Source organism: Apteryx mantelli, chromosome 1 (assembly GCF_036417845.1).
Source record: "Apteryx mantelli isolate bAptMan1 chromosome 1, bAptMan1.hap1, whole genome shotgun sequence".
Classification (NCBI taxonomy): Eukaryota; Metazoa; Chordata; class Aves; order Apterygiformes; family Apterygidae; genus Apteryx; species Apteryx mantelli.
Genome location: NC_089978.1, coordinates 34,116,627 through 34,135,716, shown reverse-complemented (window position 1 = coordinate 34,135,716; position 19,090 = coordinate 34,116,627). Strand labels below are relative to the sequence as shown.

General features: G+C 45.8%; 1 protein-coding gene across 1 annotated transcript in view; it reads right to left on the bottom strand.

Annotated features, from left to right (window-relative positions):
- Positions 1–209: 209 nt before the first annotated feature.
- The window catches only part of ERICH6B (glutamate rich 6B), a 32,373-nt gene continuing 13,492 nt past the window's right edge, over positions 210–19,090 (bottom strand). The window contains exons 6-15 of the mRNA XM_067290433.1: positions 15,159–15,217; positions 11,843–11,944; positions 10,707–10,855; positions 9,174–9,236; positions 8,997–9,061; positions 7,195–7,340; positions 5,105–5,193; positions 4,753–4,905; positions 1,588–1,816; positions 210–356 (exon numbers count right to left, since the gene is read on the bottom strand). Of these exons, the coding sequence (XP_067146534.1) occupies positions 210–356; positions 1,588–1,816; positions 4,753–4,905; positions 5,105–5,193; positions 7,195–7,340; positions 8,997–9,061; positions 9,174–9,236; positions 10,707–10,855; positions 11,843–11,944; positions 15,159–15,217 (1,202 nt within the window). The remainder of the gene's footprint in view (positions 357–1,587; positions 1,817–4,752; positions 4,906–5,104; positions 5,194–7,194; positions 7,341–8,996; positions 9,062–9,173; positions 9,237–10,706; positions 10,856–11,842; positions 11,945–15,158; positions 15,218–19,090) is intronic.

Here is a 19,090-nt window from a genome sequence, read left to right as displayed (position 1 = left end):
ATGGGCTTGGTGCTATAAGGACTCAATGTACAGGAAGATAGGCACTTTGAGCTTGAAAAAAGGAGCTTTATTTTTGTAGCAAAGTGACTGCTACTGCCTTGATGAAGAAAAAGTTAATCTGAAATGCCAACATACATGCTGGCTCCAAATCTCTGTCTTCATTTCAGCATTTCACGCAGATAGTGAATGACAAAAGACAAGGAGTGAACTCAGTGAGGGAGGGGATGCCAAAAGCGATGCAATTTTGTTTGTATTTTCAACAGCAGGCTCCTGAGCTGAATCTTTTTGGACTGAAGGAAGAGCTCTTCTTCACTTTCTGGCCATTTAAGTAAGTGTCTTGTCTCTGGGTCTTTCGACTGCAAAGAGAGCCCATGTAAAGAGAGGAGCATTAATGCTGAAGAGAGGCCAAGACGACTGTGTTCTGCTGTGCTGTGGCAGTCTGAAGTGCTTGCTGGACCCTTGCTTGAGCTATTTATCTTACAGAGTTAAATTTATCCTTGTAGTTGGCCTTTTGCATGTGTCCCTTCAGGCGCCTGCTGAGCACATGAGCTCTGTGAGTCCCCTTCTGGGGGCTGTGCGCTTCTCGCACGTGCCCAGGAGGCAAAGGGGCTAAACTCACGGTTCCAGCCTCCTTCAGTGGAAGGGGGTTGCCCAGAAGTAATAGAGCAAGAAAAACGCCCTCCTTACCTAGCAGCATTGTGAAGTTGAGTGGATCTAGGGAAGAAATCCGAAGGAGTGAGGATGCAAGTGCAGGTCCAAATGCTTTCTGGTTCCAAGTACTGATTTTGGGCAGCAAAAGGCATTATCACCCTTTTGCAAATCTAGTCCTAGATGGCTATTTCCATTAGCAATAAATCTATGGCCACCTTTGGGAGTATTGCTGTGAGGCCAGTTGCAACTGCTTTCTGCTTGGACTAGGGAAGACCACTTGAATCTTTCACCTTGAGCCCACAATCCCCTACTGTGTGTGAGCTCCTGGGCATCCCTGTGTGTGCCAGTGATGTGTGATCTGTGTTTCGGAGCTGACCGGTTGCGTTTGCATCCAGCGGAGGATGTGGAAACACACTAATAGGTTGGGACAGTCACGTCGACACTGAGCAGGGCTGAGCCCTGGCAGAAACAGCATTTCCACCTCCAGGGAAGGATCAGAGATTGGAAACTCAAATGGCAACAAATACCAAAGGAATTCAGCATTCCTCTTCCTGTACGCCCCCTTCATGTTAAGTGAAATGCTTTCTAGATAAAATCAGGAGCTTTGTGTTTATATTGACATTTAATATAAATCTTTTGAAAAGAAATAGTGTTTCAAAATGAATTTGTGAGATGTGCTGTTCTTACCCTTCAGCGACAACATTTCAATCTTATCTAAATGCTTTACTTAAAGGGAATTTCATTAAGATTCATATGGGCAGGAAATTTGCTTTTGAATGAAATGATGTTTTTTTCCACCTGAAAATTTGTGACCAAACCTATTCGGTAGCCACAGCAAACATGGCTTATCACAGCTGAGCCATTTCCATGCTGCTGCTGTCTGATCAGTTGGTAAATAAGACCTGGCCAGGCAGTGCTAACACAGTAAGAACTCACCTTGAGCCGGGCACCCATATTGAAATGGATGTGGTCTCTGTGGTTGATAAACGTTAAGCAAATTTGATACTGAGCCACAATTTTAATGGTGGTGTGACTGTTCAGCTTCATGAAGATGGACTGGAAAGGAGGGCTGTGAATGTGAGGGCTGAAGTCCCACCAGTTCCAGCGCTTCTGGCTTGTCCCTTCCTGGTAAAAGCAGATCCCAGTGCAGAGATCCAGAGCGACCCTGGAGACAAATGCAGAGCCTTGCAGCAGGTGCGGCCGGTGTGGCAGCCTTCCCACACCGGCCCCACCATGCGAAGCCACCCAAGGGAGCTGAGCCCCCTCGAGCAGGGCTGGAGCGTGGGTCTGGCAGGATGTCTGCATGCTCGCATGGGAGGCCTGCTGTGGGGCTCCCCACAGGATCAGGGATTATGCTTTTGGTGGCTGGCAACCCTAATCTGAGCAAGGAAAAGTTCATTTGCTCAAAACTATGGTCTCACAGTTCAATTGGAAAGTGCAGGTGCAGGAAATGGCCTTGCCAAAGAACAAGAGAGAGAAACTAAGTGCATGTGCGTGGGGAAAATAGCCCATATCTACAGCATACGAATGCAAATCAATACTCCCCATCTAGTGACGACCTGGGAGCCTATTTCGGCTCTGGGAGCTGAAATATCCCCCTGGATGTGGAAGGCAGGGAATTTTTATCATTCATTGCATGTGTCACTTTGAATTTTTCCTGTTGAAGTGTAAAGAAGTTGATTCTCACCGTGCTGCTGTTCAGCCCTGACAAGCACAGCAAATGCCTGCGAGCGGCTCAGTCTCCCTCCTTCTCCCCCAGCATTACCTTGTGCTGTAGCTTAGAAGAAATGGAAGGAAAAAAAATATCGAATGTCACAGCTTTGATGTGCTGGAGCACAGACTGAAGACATGCCTGGATTGGTCTGCACTCAGGACAGATGTCCTACCCACAGGTTGCTTAGTTTGCGTTTTCTTCTAATCAAAGTTATTGGATTCTTTTTGTAAATGTATAAGAACCATCATTTATTCAGCACTGCCCTTCATTTACGGCTGCTGGGAGACACCAAGGGAGTGCTGTAGCAGCGTGCCCACTGCAGCCAGCAGCCTGTTTGGTGCTAATGTAGGTCAGCAGCAGCACAGTGAGTCCTGCCTTTACGCTCACCCCTGACTCTCGTCCTCTGCTCTCGCCTCCCACCTTTCCCAGAAGAACAGGCAGTGGTGATGTGCTACTTCTAAAGTAATTGCAGAAGACATGAGGAGAACAGTAAAGGAAATTGTAAGGCCTGATGGTGGAGCAGGAAGCATGTGGTCAAGCAGAGCTAAGAGCACTCCGAGGCCGAGCATTTCCATAAATTGGTTTGCGTGATGAAAATGGGACTGTGACCATGGCACTTAATTCTCTCTAGGATTTACCGCTCCACTGTAGTATTTTTCTTCTTGGCGCACAGCTACAGTTTGCAGTCCAAGCGCTGCCAGAAACATGACCGAGCATGGATGGGAGGTGGGGTGATGCCACTGGTGCAGACATCAAAAAGGAGGGAGCGCCGTTCTCCACATCGGCGCTCCAGAGGTGCAAAGCCAGGGGAGCACCCATGTACAGCAAATAAGGAGAATTAATGGGTAGAAACTTCCTAACAATACATGGAGCCGCTGCTGTGTTTTTCAAGAAAACATTGAGGCCCTTCCTGATGAGAGGGCACAAGGGAGAGACCAATGGCAGAAAAAAAAGGGATAGCAAGAGAGGGGGAAAGGGAGAAGTACAAAACGTGGTTAGGTGGTGGTGGGAGTGGGGGCGTCAATGATATTTTACTGCCACTACGAATCACTTTGGTGTAGTGTTGTAAAAATTATGCTCTTCATGATGGATGAAAGACCAATGTGCCTGCAGGCAAACAGTAGGGCTTCGGTAGTCTAATGGAAGTGTTATTGCAAAGGCTATTTACAATGATTTGTAATAGCCAGTTAGACATTTAATACATCCACTAATTAGTCTCAACACGGCAAGGACTTGTAAAATTGAGAAACGATTTACTGATTCCCCCAGTTTCTAGCTTTCCAAAGGGAAACTTTGGAGAGAAAAGTAGTGGGTCAAAAATTAGAATTTGATGGCTCAAGAAGTAGCAGTTTCTACTGAAAGACATCAATCACCATGTTATCACTTCAACTGCAAAAAATTGGTCACCTAAGTCATTCTTACAGTCAGGTGCAGACACCGGATGAGAGAAACAAACTGAAAGCAATGTTGACATCAAGCTAAATGACTCTGGCTGTTGCAATTTCCCCTCACATACAAATAATAAGCCCGTGCCTTTCAAATGTGGCCGCCTGGGACTTCCTAAGAAGAGAGTAAAGAAGATACACCCTTCTTCCTGTGCTATAATTTGAGTTTTCCTGCCAAGCCACCTCCATTGCTGCATGGCTAACCTCAGACAAGATCATGGTGGTCTCTGGATGGACATCACCAGCAAGCACGATGGAGCAGTCCTGGGACATCACCTCGCCTTGACAAGGCCCAGTGGACTTGGGGACTGGCGCCAGCCAGGCTGGAGAGAGACACAAGAGAAGTCTAGAAAACATGATCGAGGGGAAAAGGTGGAAAGACTTGGGTTCTTCAGATAAAAGAAAGGAACACGGAGTGGATGTGACGACAGTCTCCAAAGATGTGAATGGCTGCCTAAAACAGATGAAGGAGCCCATTCTCTGTGTCTGGTGGCCCTTACAAGAGATGATGGTGTAAGGAGAGATCAGGCAGCTGGACCCAAGGAGATGCTTCCCAGGCGCTCGAGAAATGTGGTTCCAAACGACGGAATGGGTCAGCAAGCAGAGCCTCCCCAGCAGGTCAGGAAGGAGCTGGTGTCCTCCCCAGCTCTTCCCTTATGGTTGCGAGGCATCTGGACAAGGCAGAGCCTGGGTCAGAATCATACGTTATCCCTGCAAGCATTACTCCCCCTGCATCCTTGCACCCTGCACTGGGGTCTGCACCCATTGCCTTGAGGCAGCCCTACAAAACCCACCATTCCAGTGGGCTGCAGCACAGTCCTCACTTCTTTTCATGTATTTCACTTGGAAAACCCCCCTAAATGCAAAAACAAAGCCCAGTCCCGCTGCCCCACAGCAGGCTGGTGTCACCAGTGGGGCGGCCCTCGTGGGGCTTGCACTTACCAGATGTGGCCGTTGGGGTGGCAGCATGCTGCGCAGCTGTGGTTCGCGAAGAAAGCTCTAATCCCTGTGTACCTGTTGTCCTTGAGGATAAAGTATGTAAACTGGGTTCCCTTAGTATGTGTGATCAGAACAGCCATGTTGCCTGATGGGTAACTGACAAAAGGTTAAGGAAAGAAGAGCTCATTTAAAGCTTGCCAAAAGCATGCTTTGCAAGGAAGTATTGTGGGAAAGTGTTTGGGGAAAATAACTCAAGCCTGGTCAACCCAAGGGAGGAAACTCATGGTGAAAACAACCCAAGGATAGGATATTCTTATGATTGCCTCCCTGCATAAGATAAGTTGTTGTTGGATACTAAACCTGACCAGTTCCATCTGGAAGAAGAAGAAGAAATGTCTGTCCATCAGGATAATATCTTGTTACAGGCTCGAGAGAGTGGCAGTACTGTAGGAATAAAACAGGTGAGGGTGAGGGGTGTGTGTGTGTGTGTGTGTGTGTGCACATCTTGGCAGGTGGCAGGAGCAGACTTGTCGTGCAGGAGGACACACTAACCATGGCCAGGCAGGCACAGCACTTAACCCCCAGGAGAAAACCAGGCATGGGAGAAGTGACTGCTTCAATTCTTTGCCTGCTGTACCTCCAATTCTGCCATTTCCCTCAATGGTACCAAACTGAGAGGACTGTCAACAAAAACCTTCACACACTGCATTTTCCACCTAGCCTCTTTTTTTTTTTTTTTTTTTTTTTTTGCTTGCTTGCTTTCAATTAAAGCCTTTTGCATAACTGAGGAAAACTTATCATTCAATTCTGTGCTTTCACATTTCATGTATGAAGCTCAGCCCTCCTTATTTTATGTTATTAGCTGCTCTGTGATGATGTAATTTGCCAAGAGCCCTCTTTCCATCAGACACACAAGTAATTTATCCTGTAACATACTGACAAGCAGCTGCAGGAAAAATAGAAACGTTTCTTTACTAAGGGCTTACCTCCAACCGTTACAAGGCAGTTGGGTTTAATGCTTTCTAATAGGAATAAGGAGCGTTACCGTCTGCTTCTCCTAGAAGAATGGATTTGTTTCATTTGAGAGTGGGGAAGCAGAGAGAGTTTACTGTTCCCTTTTAACATCATCATTAAAAGCAACAGCTAATTATCATATGCAGAAAGAGGCCTTGCTCAGATTTTCCCTGTTGTGGGAATTAGAGGGACTTGTCCACAGCAACTCCCAGGTAGAGGCATTTCTTACACGTGAAGTGACTGATTTCAGATATAACTGCAGCACTAATTTATAACCTGAAGATGTACGTTTTGGCTCTGCAAAATAGATAAAAATTACTTCCTGGTTGTAAGGGATGGAGGGGAACCAAAAAGCAACAAACCAACAATCTTGTTCCTGCTTTCATTTTTCAGACTTTTTATGAGGCTAAAAAGACAGACAGTCCTAGGCAGGAGGATTTGCTACCCCTATATTTCAGTAGGGGAAAACAGTATAATGCACTTCTATGTCTAAAATAAAAAAAGCCAACAAAATCACTGATTGTGTGATAAATCATAGGTAATTTTCTTGTACGTCTGCAGAACCTGCCATGCTTTCTGGTTTGGGAAGGAAGAGGGAGAAGAGAGGAAGAGGAGGGGGAGAGGAGAAGGAAAGAAAGCTCTGCGGCAGGGGAGGGCTGGGGCAGCCCTGTTGCAGCGCTGCCAAATTTGCCTTGTCCTTGAGATGCTCCTTAGTGTGGTTGTATCGCTGCCAGATATTGCAAAATGGAGCGAGAACAGACCAAAAACCAGAGAACTGGCACCAGAGGACAAGTCCTGCATGGAGTCCAGCTCCTAACAGCCTCAGCCTTGCTGACCTTAGTGGTTTATGAACCACATCATACTGAAATATCTTAGGGAAAACCCTTCCGTGAATTCCCCCAAGCAGCTCCTAGTTCAATAGTCTAGCTCCATCCCCGTTAGGTGGTTTGGATGTGACTGCCTTGTTTGGAAGGTGAGGGAGCTCAATGGTATAGAAGTGGGCCTGAGCAGAGCAGTGTCTGAGGTCTGGGTCCAAGGAGATGGCTGACAGGTAGAGTTCAGCCTTGATACTGCACAGGACGCTCCTTAAGTAAAACCCTTTATAGACAGGCACAATCCTAGCAAAACCCAAGGGACACCAGACTCAGCTTCTCAGTTCAGCTGTGTACTTGAACACCTCACAAGGTCCATCTTTTAACAGTGACAAGTATGCATGTCCAATCAACTTAGTGTGCCCACTGATAAACATTTTAATGTTTTGCCAAATCAGGACCTTCTTGGTAGCAGATAAGTGACATCTAAATGTGCTTGATTGGACCCGCATGACTCTCATGGGGTATAACCGTATTTGACATGATACAGCTGTCTGTATAATCCCCTTATACCCTGCATGACAAGCAACAAGAAGAGATCCCACAGGTTACCACACACCTTTAAGTGCTCTGCAACAAAATCACGGTCCAGCTTAAGCAGATCTTCTGGAGGTGCTGATGTTGGTCGATGCTTCTTGGAAGGAGCGGTCTGTGGTCTGACAGTGTATTCATTTTCTTCTGAGAGTATAAATGAAATTTTGCCCCCTGAAATAGTTTTAGAAGGCTGGTGTTCAGGAAAAGTGATGCAGCTCTGTTTCTCTAAGCTTTGTGTTGTGGATTATTTGGGGGGGGGGGAGGGGGAGAGGAGGGTGTAAGGGTGTGGGGAATGTGAGAACATCTGCTTCATTAATGTCACCTGATCAAGGACCTTTTCAGTGCAAAGGGGACAACAAGTAAAGGGAGGAGCCACAAACAAAACACACAGAGCCACGGGCCTGACAGACAAGGGATAATGGAGACAATGACAGAGACGAAGAGTCTCCAGTGACTAATTGCTGGGCTATTAAGAAACTGCAGACATGGCCAACCTGGACTTGTAAAGATGGAGGAAACAAGATGAACATAAAGACTTTTAGACAAGAGGGGGGGCCTGTGGGACTATGCAAAATTTTCTAAGGAAATTTGAGGGAAGGGGATTGAGGAGGAACAAAAGAAGGAGGAGAGGATATAAAAAGGGCAAGTCCCATGTAAGCAGTGGCCGGTCAGTATGCTTGTGTGACTAAGCCCTGCCTTTGATCACTGCAGTCTATCCTGTCTTCTTATTAAATCCTTTCTTAACTATCTTTCTGCGTAATCTTGCTCTCTGCCCCATGTGTGAATGCAGCAAGGATGAGGTGCCAGCAACTGAATAGACCAGAGTGTGTGAATATGGGACAGCAGCTGGAGTCAGACCTTGGGCAATGGAGCAGGACCACAGGCCACAGTGCCATGTGCCTGGGCAACCGCCAAGGGGGCCAAAGTGTCTGTATTTTCCCCAGCCTGGTGTGTGGGGGGGGCTGGGGGGTAATTTCATGGCAAATGTCCAGCTGGACAAGCTGCAAGGAGGAGGTTGTGTCACAGGAAAGGACCCCAGATGTGGGCAAGGATGCCAGAGGGACAGAAGGGCCATGCTGGTGTCCGAGGGCCCATGTATGGTATGAGTTCTGGCAGTGTTGTATGGGGAGCTCCTCATCTGTGGCAGGCTGTGTCCATGTCCTCTGTGTGTGTGTGTGTGTGTGTGTGTGTGTGTGTGTGTATGTATGTCTGGGGTACACGCTCAGCCTCACCACTGGTTGAACCTACAAGCAGGAGAGCAGCAGCCACGTCCATCAGCCTCAGACACTGGGCTGGGCCTGGGTCTTGGAGCCTGCCAGAGGCAGCGACTGCTGATACCTCCCTCAACAGAAGGAGGGACTGAGGAGCTTTTGTGTCTTTTGCCTTGTTTGAGGAGAAACCAGTGGAAAGGGAAAATTTAACCTAAATAGGATGGGGTAGGATGGTTTTCCTAAGAGAAGTAAGGGATATCTTTGCTTAAGACTCTGAAACTAGGCCAGCCCATGGGCAGTTGGGAACTACTTCTAGCAAAGGATGGACTAGATGTGAATGAACTAGTAAGTTTCTTCCGTAACCAGGAGACAACTCTTGTAAGCCAGGAGACATGTGCATGGAGAAGACAGGATTCATAGGCACAGAATTATGACCAGACCTGTGTTTTGAGCAATTAGAAAGGTTTCCGGCCATTCCTAATTAGGATTCTCAAACCTTTTCCTATGCAAAGGGCTGCAGTTTTTGCTTCTCCCTTGGATGCCCTGATGCTACCATGCGCTTCTGGCTCCAAATCAGACCCAGCTGTTCCAACAATTCACTAGCAAAGGTACTTACAGGCAGCAGATCTCAGATACCGCTGAAATATTTCCCTGTAGTTCTCAAAGCCTTCCTTACTTAACCTAAGATCAAAAAATCAGAAGTTAAAAATAAGATCAAATTGTTGGCTAATGACACTACCCACATAATCTAAGAGAAAAGAATATCATGGGATGCTGTTTCAGGAGCATTCACCTGAAGCAATGCAGATGTCTGCTTCTGAGTTTGTCACCATAGGCAGCTTTTATAGCCAAAGAAGAGAAATGGGAGATTCATCTCATTGCAAGTCTGATGAATCGTGCAGTAGAGATGCTTGTTTCTCAGCCCTGGGGGCAAAGGGAGCTGCAGGTGACCAGTGAAGACATGGGAAACTGCTTGCAAGAGCCGGATGTTAGGTGAGATGAATCCAAGCCTTCATGACATCCTGCCCACACATCTCATCCACACATGCGGTGGGACACCCTGCTTTGCGTCAGTTGCGTGCCATGTCCTTGAGACCCCACTCTCTTTTCTCAGGGGGAAATTCAGCTTGTGTGGAAGGTTGGGCTGAGAGTTACACACCGTATACACTGTTTTGGTTGTGACAGCATGTACAGTCCCAATCCATAAGGATAAGAAACCCTTTGTGCTAGGCTTTATATGCAGCCAGAAGACAGACCCTTCCCAAAAGGCTCAAATCAAGTTCTATCTGGAGACCTTATTGGCATTCAGACCTTGTTTTATCCCTCTTCACCTGAGGGAAATTTTGGTGCAGGCTGTTACTCCCATAAAGATACACTGGCACTTACAAATCAGACCCCTGAGGACCAACATAGTGGGAGAAAAGGGAAAACAGCAATGAAAGATGAATACCTCAAGTGTTGTAGCTCAGCCTCTGCCTGCCATGTGAATTTGTCCCTCCTGAGCCCTAGGAAGTCCCTTGGTGCCCACCGTGGTGTGGCTGCTGTGCCTCAGCCATTGCCACACACGGGTGCTCCCCAGGGCCAACACTTCCCCAGGAAGCTAAACAGGATCTTGATCCTAGCTTGTGCCTGCTGGGCAGCCTTGGAGGACAAAGGAAAATAATGTTCATGTCCACCAAGGCTGCTGTGCAAAGGGATCAAAATGGCTCAGGTGGGAACACGTGCAGGGGCTGTGCAATGGGAGGGAGGCCCAGAACGGAGTCAAATACATTCAGTCTTTTGGGAGGGAAAGCTGAATTGGGGATTTGCTTGGAAACACACTTTTCAGCCTCAAACTGGGAAAGTGTCTGCTCTGTCCTCTCTCTGGGGAGCTTCCTAGTGTGCAAGTATCAAACTTTCAAGGGCAATATCACAGAGATGAAGCAGCTGATGACTTCTGAGCACTCAGTTCTGGCTTCTCCTCATCAAGCCCACCAACGCGTCTTTAAGGGCCCTGTAGCAAAGATGAGCTGTATGAGAAACTGCAGGGAAGTATTGCCCTGGCAGCACTGAACCATCCTTGCCGTACATTTAAATCAGGCCACATTCAGTGCTGTTGTCTGCTGAGTAAGTCCTCCCCAGAGGCAGGTGACAAATTTTTCCTCTTAGTGGTATCATTGTAGGTCCGACATCAGATGCCTCAGGTCTTGTCCATGACCTGCTGTGGGACATCACAAGCAGGTTCCCACCTTATTCCCTGAGATTGGAATTAAGAAAACTAGTAATGAGGGCTTCCCTCTTCCCACCATAAGCCCAGGTTAGTCTCTTTCTGATCTCTTACTGTCACAGCAGTTCTGCTTTGATGTCACATCGCAGCTCTGTTTGGGAATGGTGGGGATAAGGAGCTATGTCAATCTCTTTCTCTATTTCATCTTCACTCATCAGCTCTTGGATCACATTATCAAATATTTCCTTATAGCTCCTGCAGCAGAAGAACTACAAAGTACAGCACATGTGAAGATGTGGTGGGACTGGTCTGGGGAGACTTTGGGCAGAGCTGAGACCTTCTGACTTGACTATCATTTGAGATGAGATGGCCAAGATGAGCCAGCCAGGCCCTATCTGCTGAGGACTCATGTAGCTGTGATACAATTACAGATCTAAACTAGAGACCTGCATCCACCTCCAAGTCACCCAAGCTCACGTGCTATTTCACCTCCTCCCTCACTATTCCACCTTCTCCCTCCAACTGTGACTGCACTTCCCTGGTGCCCTCCTCCTCAGGAAGCTCTTCCCCCGGCAATCCTCCTGATGGGCACCTCTGCCATGATGGCATTGCCCCCTGCAGCCAGCCTCTCTTCTCCTCACCCCAAACACCCTTTAGCTCCTCTCCACCTACAGCCCTCATCTCTTTCTCTCTACCTTTGGCATCAGTTGGTCACCCTCTGTTTTCAGCACTTGCTAACACTGTGGTATCTGGAAGGGGATTTTCTTCCTGGGCTGCTTCCCAGGTCCACAGGGTGCTGTGGGCAGTGTCCCTTCTGCCCACAGGGAGGAAAACTGGATGTTGAGGGGAAAGAGGACCTGACATCTTTTACAAAGCATGTCCTTGAAATGATCAAGGGAAGGGCACAAGGGTCAGGGGTTTCACATGTTGCATCTGAGCACTGCACCAGAGAAGCTTCCCACTTTCATTATGGATTTTTCCAGATGAAATTTGGATGTAACCTTATCTTGTGACACTCCTTTCACACCAGCATGAACCCAAAGGAGGAAAGGTACCCTACTTATTTCTTTCAGATATTTTATTTGGTCAAAGTCTTACTTGCCTCAGGGCTTCTGTTCTCCCATTATCACTAAACACTCTATCACTACCTGATAGTTAGGTTGCTTTATTCCGAGGATCATGAACCCATGTTATTGTATTAGCTTTCCTGCTGCAATATTGCCAAGAAAAGACTGCTTATAGTGTAGGCTACTCACATTTTCATGGGGTTGTTCCTTCAGATCTACCACTGTTGGGACTGGCTTTTCAGGACCGCTACAAAATTTACACTTTGCAGATTCTTCAGTTAAGATATTTTTCTCAAAACACAAAAGAAATTCATCATCAACTTCATAATTCTTTTTAGAAATACATTTGGTGTAAATCTAGACTGTTCCCATAAAAGTAAACAAAACCACTGCTTTTAGTGTAACCCCAAACCTCCTTTTCAGTAAGTAGATATATGTCAGGAAACTCAAGTTATATTTAATTATCTAAGCTCCCAAATAAATGCATTTTTCATGTTTACTGTTCCTTCCTAAGAGCTCAATGGAAAGTAGTAATTGATTTTCATGGGAATATGTGAACAACATGTTAATTTGGTTCTCTTTTAACATCCTGTGAAACACCCAGACTGCGATAAAAAAAGAGCAAAATAAAACTCGAGCTTTAAAATACAGTTCCTGTCTCTTCTTTAAAAACAAAACCCTCAGAAACCTACATTGAAAAGCAATATGCATTTATTTTTTAAGACAATCTTGATACTGAAAAACTTCAGAAAGTGAGAATGTTTGCAGTTTGGAAAGAAAAAAAATGCATTTTAAAAGCATTTGTGATGGAAATGTTCATGATTAGCTCTGCTCCATCTTGTCAATTGCTCAAAAGTGGCTTAAATTTAATTTAGCTTTGAAGGCTTTTTCCCTCTCTGTAATATTTATAGTAGTTGTCCCAATGCCTTTCACTATGAGCAGTGATGGTACCTAAAGACACTCCATCTTGCCCCAGGTTGCTTTCTGGGGAGGGTTTCCTCCTCTATTAGCCAGCTGCAGGCCCAGGTGTTGGGTTAGCTGGCTGACAGCACAAACCCCAGTGCAAGAAAGAAAGAAAGCCACCATGACTGATAAATGGCATCTGTTCATTTTTGCATTGTACTCTGTTTTTATTCGTATGCGTTGCAAGTTTGTGCTGGTCCAACTACACAGGCTGCTTCCATTACTGCTTATACAAAGGATCTGCTCTGATTACAGCCAAGGCCTGAAAACAATCCTCATTTGCCTTTTCAGTGGTGAGAAGGGATATTATTTATTTCTCATTCCTCCCAAAGACCTCCAGTTGAAAGAGGAAGGCAAAGACCTGCCAGCTGACCACTTGATTGAATGAAAAGGGGAGTTTTTAGTAAAGCTGAAGGGACTGATTTTTTACACCATATGGCTACACAAGGGCCATACAGACACAAACACCAAGCTGGTGTAATTCACCTGCAGTCTGTTGGCACTCGATATGCCATTCAATTGTTCAAGCCCCAGAACTTACACTTAAACAATGCTAGCACTTTTCAGCATTGACTGATTTTGCTTCTCTCAGGTTGTGTCATAACTTGAAGGCATTTGTGGATTGTGACACTAATGGGTTGTGACCAAGGGGTAGCTTTTAGTACAGCAGAAGAGCCTTCCTAAGTGAACTGGTCCAGCCTACAGGTGATTCTAGGGCAGCTGATATAGTCTCTTATCCTTTTTATTATGAGTCAAATTTGTCAGTGAGGTCTTCTCTGTGTTTTATTGTCATTATATTCTTCCTGACTGATGCACCTGCTCTGCAGGCAAACTAAATCCTTATATTAAACTCCTTTCACCCGGTTTTCACACCCACGTTTCTCAAATGCTCACCCCACCCCTCCAAAGAAAAACATTCACTTCAGGTATTCACATTTTTCTGTCTATCAGCCCACAATGCTCTTTCAGTCAAGCTGTAATGAAAATAGACTGCAAGTTAGGGATGAATCCACAGCTGAAACCCTCCACCACGCCAGGGGAGTTCCCGTCACTAAAGTACAGCCTAGCCAAGAGCAGAAGACCTGAGCCAAAATGCTCCCCAGGCCTGGCCAGATCTCAGTGCGCTGGGAGCAGGTCCTGACCATGCGCTGGGGGCCTCAGTGCAGAGCTGCATGGCCCAAAGCTGAGCCTAAAACTGCTCTGCTGCTTTAATTCCTGGACCAGACACAAAAATGGACAACAGCCAATGGAAACGGAAACTTTCACCTTTATGTTTAAAAGGCTGAGTGTATTCTCTACTCAGTGACTGAGATGAGGGTTAATAGCTGGAATATCAGGGAGATTGACACTAGTCTGTTTTTAAAGCTTTATTTTGCTTTGAAGTGCTGTGAAACAAGCCCGGAGTAGGGAAGAAGTTACATCATGAACCTGCACATTTCCTGCCAGGAGATACAGGCCTTACCATAGCTCAAGAGACACTTTGTGTGTGAGTCACTGACATCTGCTCTTTTCTTGTCTCGTCAAATGGATCCTGTTTTTCTGATGGTCAAGTTTAAGTCTGTTAAAGGGGAGAACCTCTGCCTTTTAACCTTTTTTTGCTCCATTATCAGAAAAGAAACATTATCTTTCCTTCTCTCTGGAAACCACTCACAGCTTCAGGACTGTCAAACCACCTCAGGAGAGCAGTTTTCTGGAAGCTGCATGTCTTTTCTGAAAGGCATCTCACCAGAGAGCTGACAAATCATACACTGCCTGACTTTAAATATACACAATGAAATGACTAGGGTTGGGGAGGAGGAGGAAACAGGCCCATCTTAAAATTTCTGACAGGCTGAGATCCACTCAGTCAGGTGCACAATTGGTGTGACCCTACAGCTCAGATCTGCACCAGTGACAAGTTTGACCCTCTGTTTTTCTGTGTGCCAGGTAAGGAGAACTGTCTGCTGAAGCTGTTCGGTTTCTCCCCTTTTTTGCCTCAGTGAATTAGTTTAGTGCTTGCCTCAGGTGCTGAACTGACACTCAGCCTTACTTCTTTTATCTACAAATAACAGTGGCAACTTTCCAGCCTCTGCCCCCAAATAAAGGTGGCTCAGCCTCGAGCAGAAAGAAGTGCTCCTCTGCAAACAGCAGCACCTTTATCCTCTTGGAGGAACATGGGAGTGGGCAAGATTTCTGGGGGTGAGATTTGTAAAAACTGTGTTCAAATGGGGAAGATTTTCCTCCTTCTTGTTATTTTCTTAAATGTGGTGGGTGCTCAGTATAAAGATGACTGAACTAATTACTCCCAGGCCCTCGAGAGTGTGACGCTCACAGCACCCACTGCCAGGTTCCGCCAGCCAGGACCTCCAAGTGGGCAGTATTGCAAGATGGTGCTCCTCCATAAAAAAACAACAAAAAAGTACTTGTCACAGAAATTCCTGATTCCTTTCGCTAACTGTCAGGCAGTTTCGCCATTATCCCCCAGCTGGACCTCACCTCATCCGTGTAGAGGGCAGTCAGTGTCCAATCACACTCATGCTTGTGTCCTCTAGACGGCAGGCACTTCATCTTCTGACTCTGGTCTTGAACTTCTTTGTGCAAAGTCAACAGGCTCATACAGGGCTTATAGTAAGGAAAAGTTGCCAATTAATTCCTATTCATTAAAAGCAGTGGCTAATGACGGTGTGTGCAGCAGTTTTCTCAGAAAGAGGCTTTGTCATCCATCGCTCTCCTCCTGCCTGCCCTCCTTGGGCCCTGTGACTTCTGCACACCTGTTTGCGCAAGGCCCCAGCTTTAGCAAGGGAAAGGGTGACCCGAGGGTCTCCTGTCAGTCTCTTATAGTCTTGATAGATGGGGGAAACACATTTCCCAGCATGCTGCATCACCTCCCTCATCCATTTGTGCAACAGGGAGAAGGAGATGCCCTAGTTAAGTACGCTGCTGTCCTTCCCCTGAAGCGCCTACTGTTCTCCAATCACCATCCAAAGAGCTTGAATGCTTACATTTCTTCCCTCTCCTGGGGCCTGGCACCTCAAATTTCAAAGAGGAAGGTGCTAAATTAGCCTAAAGACTGCCCCATGCCTTCAAAATATTCATAAATAATCTTGAAACAGAAGTGAATAGTGAGAGAAGTTTGCTGATGATATTCAGGATAGTCAAGGCAAAGGGCCGACTGTGAAGGGTTGGTTGCAGAAAGACCCCACGGCACTGAATAAAAGGGTAATAAAATCACAGATGAAATTTGATGTAGATAAATGTAAAGTGATGTGCATGGGAAAAGACAATCCTATCTTTATGTACAAAATAATGGGCTCTGAGATGACTATTTCCACCTGGGAATGAAATCTTGAGGTTATAATAGATAGCTCTATGCAAATGTCAGCTCAACACTCAATAGCAATCAAAAAAGCAAACAGAAAACTACGAATTATTAGGAAAGGAGTAGAGAGCAAAACAGAGCAAATCCTTATGCTGCTTTATAAATCCATGGGCTCCCATCTCTTGAATACTATTGTGCAGTCCTGATTCACCAGTCTCAAATATGATATAGAAGAAATAGAAAAGCTACAGAGAAAGGCAATTGAAGATGATCAAGGGCATAAAAGGGCCTCCATTCAAGGAGTGACTGAATAGATTAAGCCTTCTTATCATGGAAGAAAAATGACTAAAGAAGAAATATGACAGAGTTTTGTGAAGGGAAGAGTGGCATGACTAGGGAACAGCTGTTTACATTCTTCGGTGTTCTTCAAAATAATAAAAAAAAAAGAATGATCATCAAAGGAAACTATTAAGTGACAAGTTTAAAATAAACAAGAAAGATTCTTTGCCATAGGGTACAGTGGATGTTTAAAGTTTTACATTGGTTCACTAGGGATTAAACCAGTCAGTGGAAGAAGAATCCATCAAGGGCTATTAAATGCAAAGACACCATCTATAGTTCATGAAGTTTCTGAGTCACAGATCACTAGAGGATGAAAGAGTATTTGGGGAAATATTAACAAATGTTTGCTTTATTTTTGTATTTCTTCCTAAGCATCTGCTGGCTTTTATCCAGGATAGGAGGCTGGGCTAAGATGCACTTTTGGGCTGACCCTTTGCAGCCATTCTTATGGCCTGCATTTCACGCCAGGTCATTTCTCACATAAGGCAAGGCAACTTAAATGTGGCCCAAGGATGTCTTTTGCTGCTGCCTGTCATCATTTTTGATGCAGCTCCCTGCATCACAGAAATGAAGCTGCTTAGTGGAATTCCAGGCTAAGCACCCCAGACGTGATTTTTGTCTTAAACATATTTCCACCAAGAACCACTGGGACCTAGATCCCCTTTTTCTCTAGCTCCCAAAGCAAAAGCCTCTACCCCTCTCAGCAGAGGAGAAATCAGGGAGCTGCAATTGGAAGGATATAATTTATCTGCTCTGTAGGCCAATCACTTCAGAGCAGCGATGCTTACTTATGGGACAGCATAGCAGCGAGACCTGCAGTCCACTGGGGCCACACTGTGGAAGATAAAACAGTGAGCTCTGTCCTTCCTATGACTATTAGTGGGAGCCCTTAATCAGACCCTAGTGACTGAGGAAAGCATCAAGTTGTGTGAGTGCAGACTCTCCCCTGTTGGCACAGTGACACATAGCAAAAGGCACAGATTGCAGAAACCAGATTCAAACCATCTCCTCCCATTACTAGGTCTGGGACCTGAGGACAGCTATCCAATCCATCTCTCCTGCATGGACAAGTTGCCTCCAAAGATTCCTTGGCTGGAGGCCAAGGAATTCTGAAATGCAACTGAAAACCAAGGAATGCACCTAATGCTACGTGCAGGCCTTTAAAGTGCATCTCATTTTGTAGTGAAAACATGACCTGGCAGTGGTTGTGTTTCTGAACAAGCTTGTTTTATGGAAATCAGCTTGCCTTCCCTCAGCCTGGCTTGTATCACCTTGTTTACTGTCGTTCCAAGGCAGCATTCATAGAGAACAGCTCCTGCTCTGCTTATTATTCATGGTTACAAATGATGAGATAGCAACAAAAAGAAAATAAACAGCAGTGGCTTCAATGGTCAATCCAAATCTCAATGACTCACTTCAGGTTTTGCCATAGAAAATTATAAATAAACATCGGGACGCTCTAATGACATAATATGCAAGTGCCACTTTTGGCTGAAAACTCACCACGTTAATAACAGGACCCGATTTACATTTATGTCCTTGTGCACCTTTCTAAGACCTCCTTAAAACCCATACCTTGGCTGTTTACCAGCTGATGGATAGAAACTAGTGTAACTTTGCTCCTCATTTCCAATAAGAAATCAGCATGAGGGATAGTGGCTATTACAAGATAATCACCCCCTGGGGGAAATTACTGATCCCAAGTATCTGTTTTCCTGAGATCATGATAATCTCCTTGCGCTCGGTAGCATTGGCAAAGCTTGTTAGACTAGACTGGTTTGTCAGTTTATTGCCATTCACAGTGTTTGCCAGTCTGCCGTATTTTGGGAGCCTGGTTGCATCTCCCAGGCAGCCTTGTTCTTATGCTGCTTGCTCAGTAATGTGGAGGTGATGCTTATTTCCTGAAAACCTACCATTTTCACTTATAAAACTTAATTAAATGTAAGACCAAATTATATTCTTATTGACACCTGTGCTCTTTTGCAACAGCTCAGAAGGAATAATGATGATATACATTGATATAGGAGGACAATCGGACAACTCTCTGTTTGACTGATTTGCAGAGGATGGAGCACAAAAAGCTCCATTACACACATTGACGAAAATCTGAAGGTGACTGTTATGAAGAAAACCATTTCTAGCCTCTGACTTTCCATTAGGAAGGGGTCCCTGCTGTGTTTGGCTCAGTAAAGATGGCAAGGAAGAGAGTCTTGACTGCAGAGTTCAAAATGCAAATGGACAAGAGCAAGAAACCCCAGCTCTTGTCTGCAACGTGGGGAAGCCAAGTGGCTTCCTTGCGCTCCTCTGCCTCTTCCTCCCCTGTTCCAGCTGCCCCTTTTATCCACTCACCCTCCTTGGTGCTCCCCATCCTCCACCAAACACAGTCTCCCCAGAGTGGCACTCTTGGGCAGTCAAGTAAAGCAAATGAACAAGGGGAAGCCCAGACCCTGGTTCTCAGTGTGCTGAGGCTTGGGCTGGCCTCGTCCCATCATGACTGAGAGTCTAAGAGGCTTATATTGATGTGTCGGTTTTAGTGTTAGACACTGGAGGAGACTTCTCAGATGTCCTGGCGCAAGGAGGAAAGTGCAGATACACCAGGCGGGTCTGCCTTCTCTTGGTGTGGTCCTAGGACTCTGGTTTGCCTCAATCCTGGTCAAGCTGTTCTTTGGTACTTACAGGCCAAAACTTTGCGAAATACATATGCTTTGCTTCTGCCTGGCTACACAGCTGTCTTGGAAGCCACAGAAAGACAAAGCACAGGCAAGCCCTGCTTTAACAAGCTTGAAATGCAAGAAGTAGCATTAGATAGATGAGTGTGACAGAGAAAACCACCC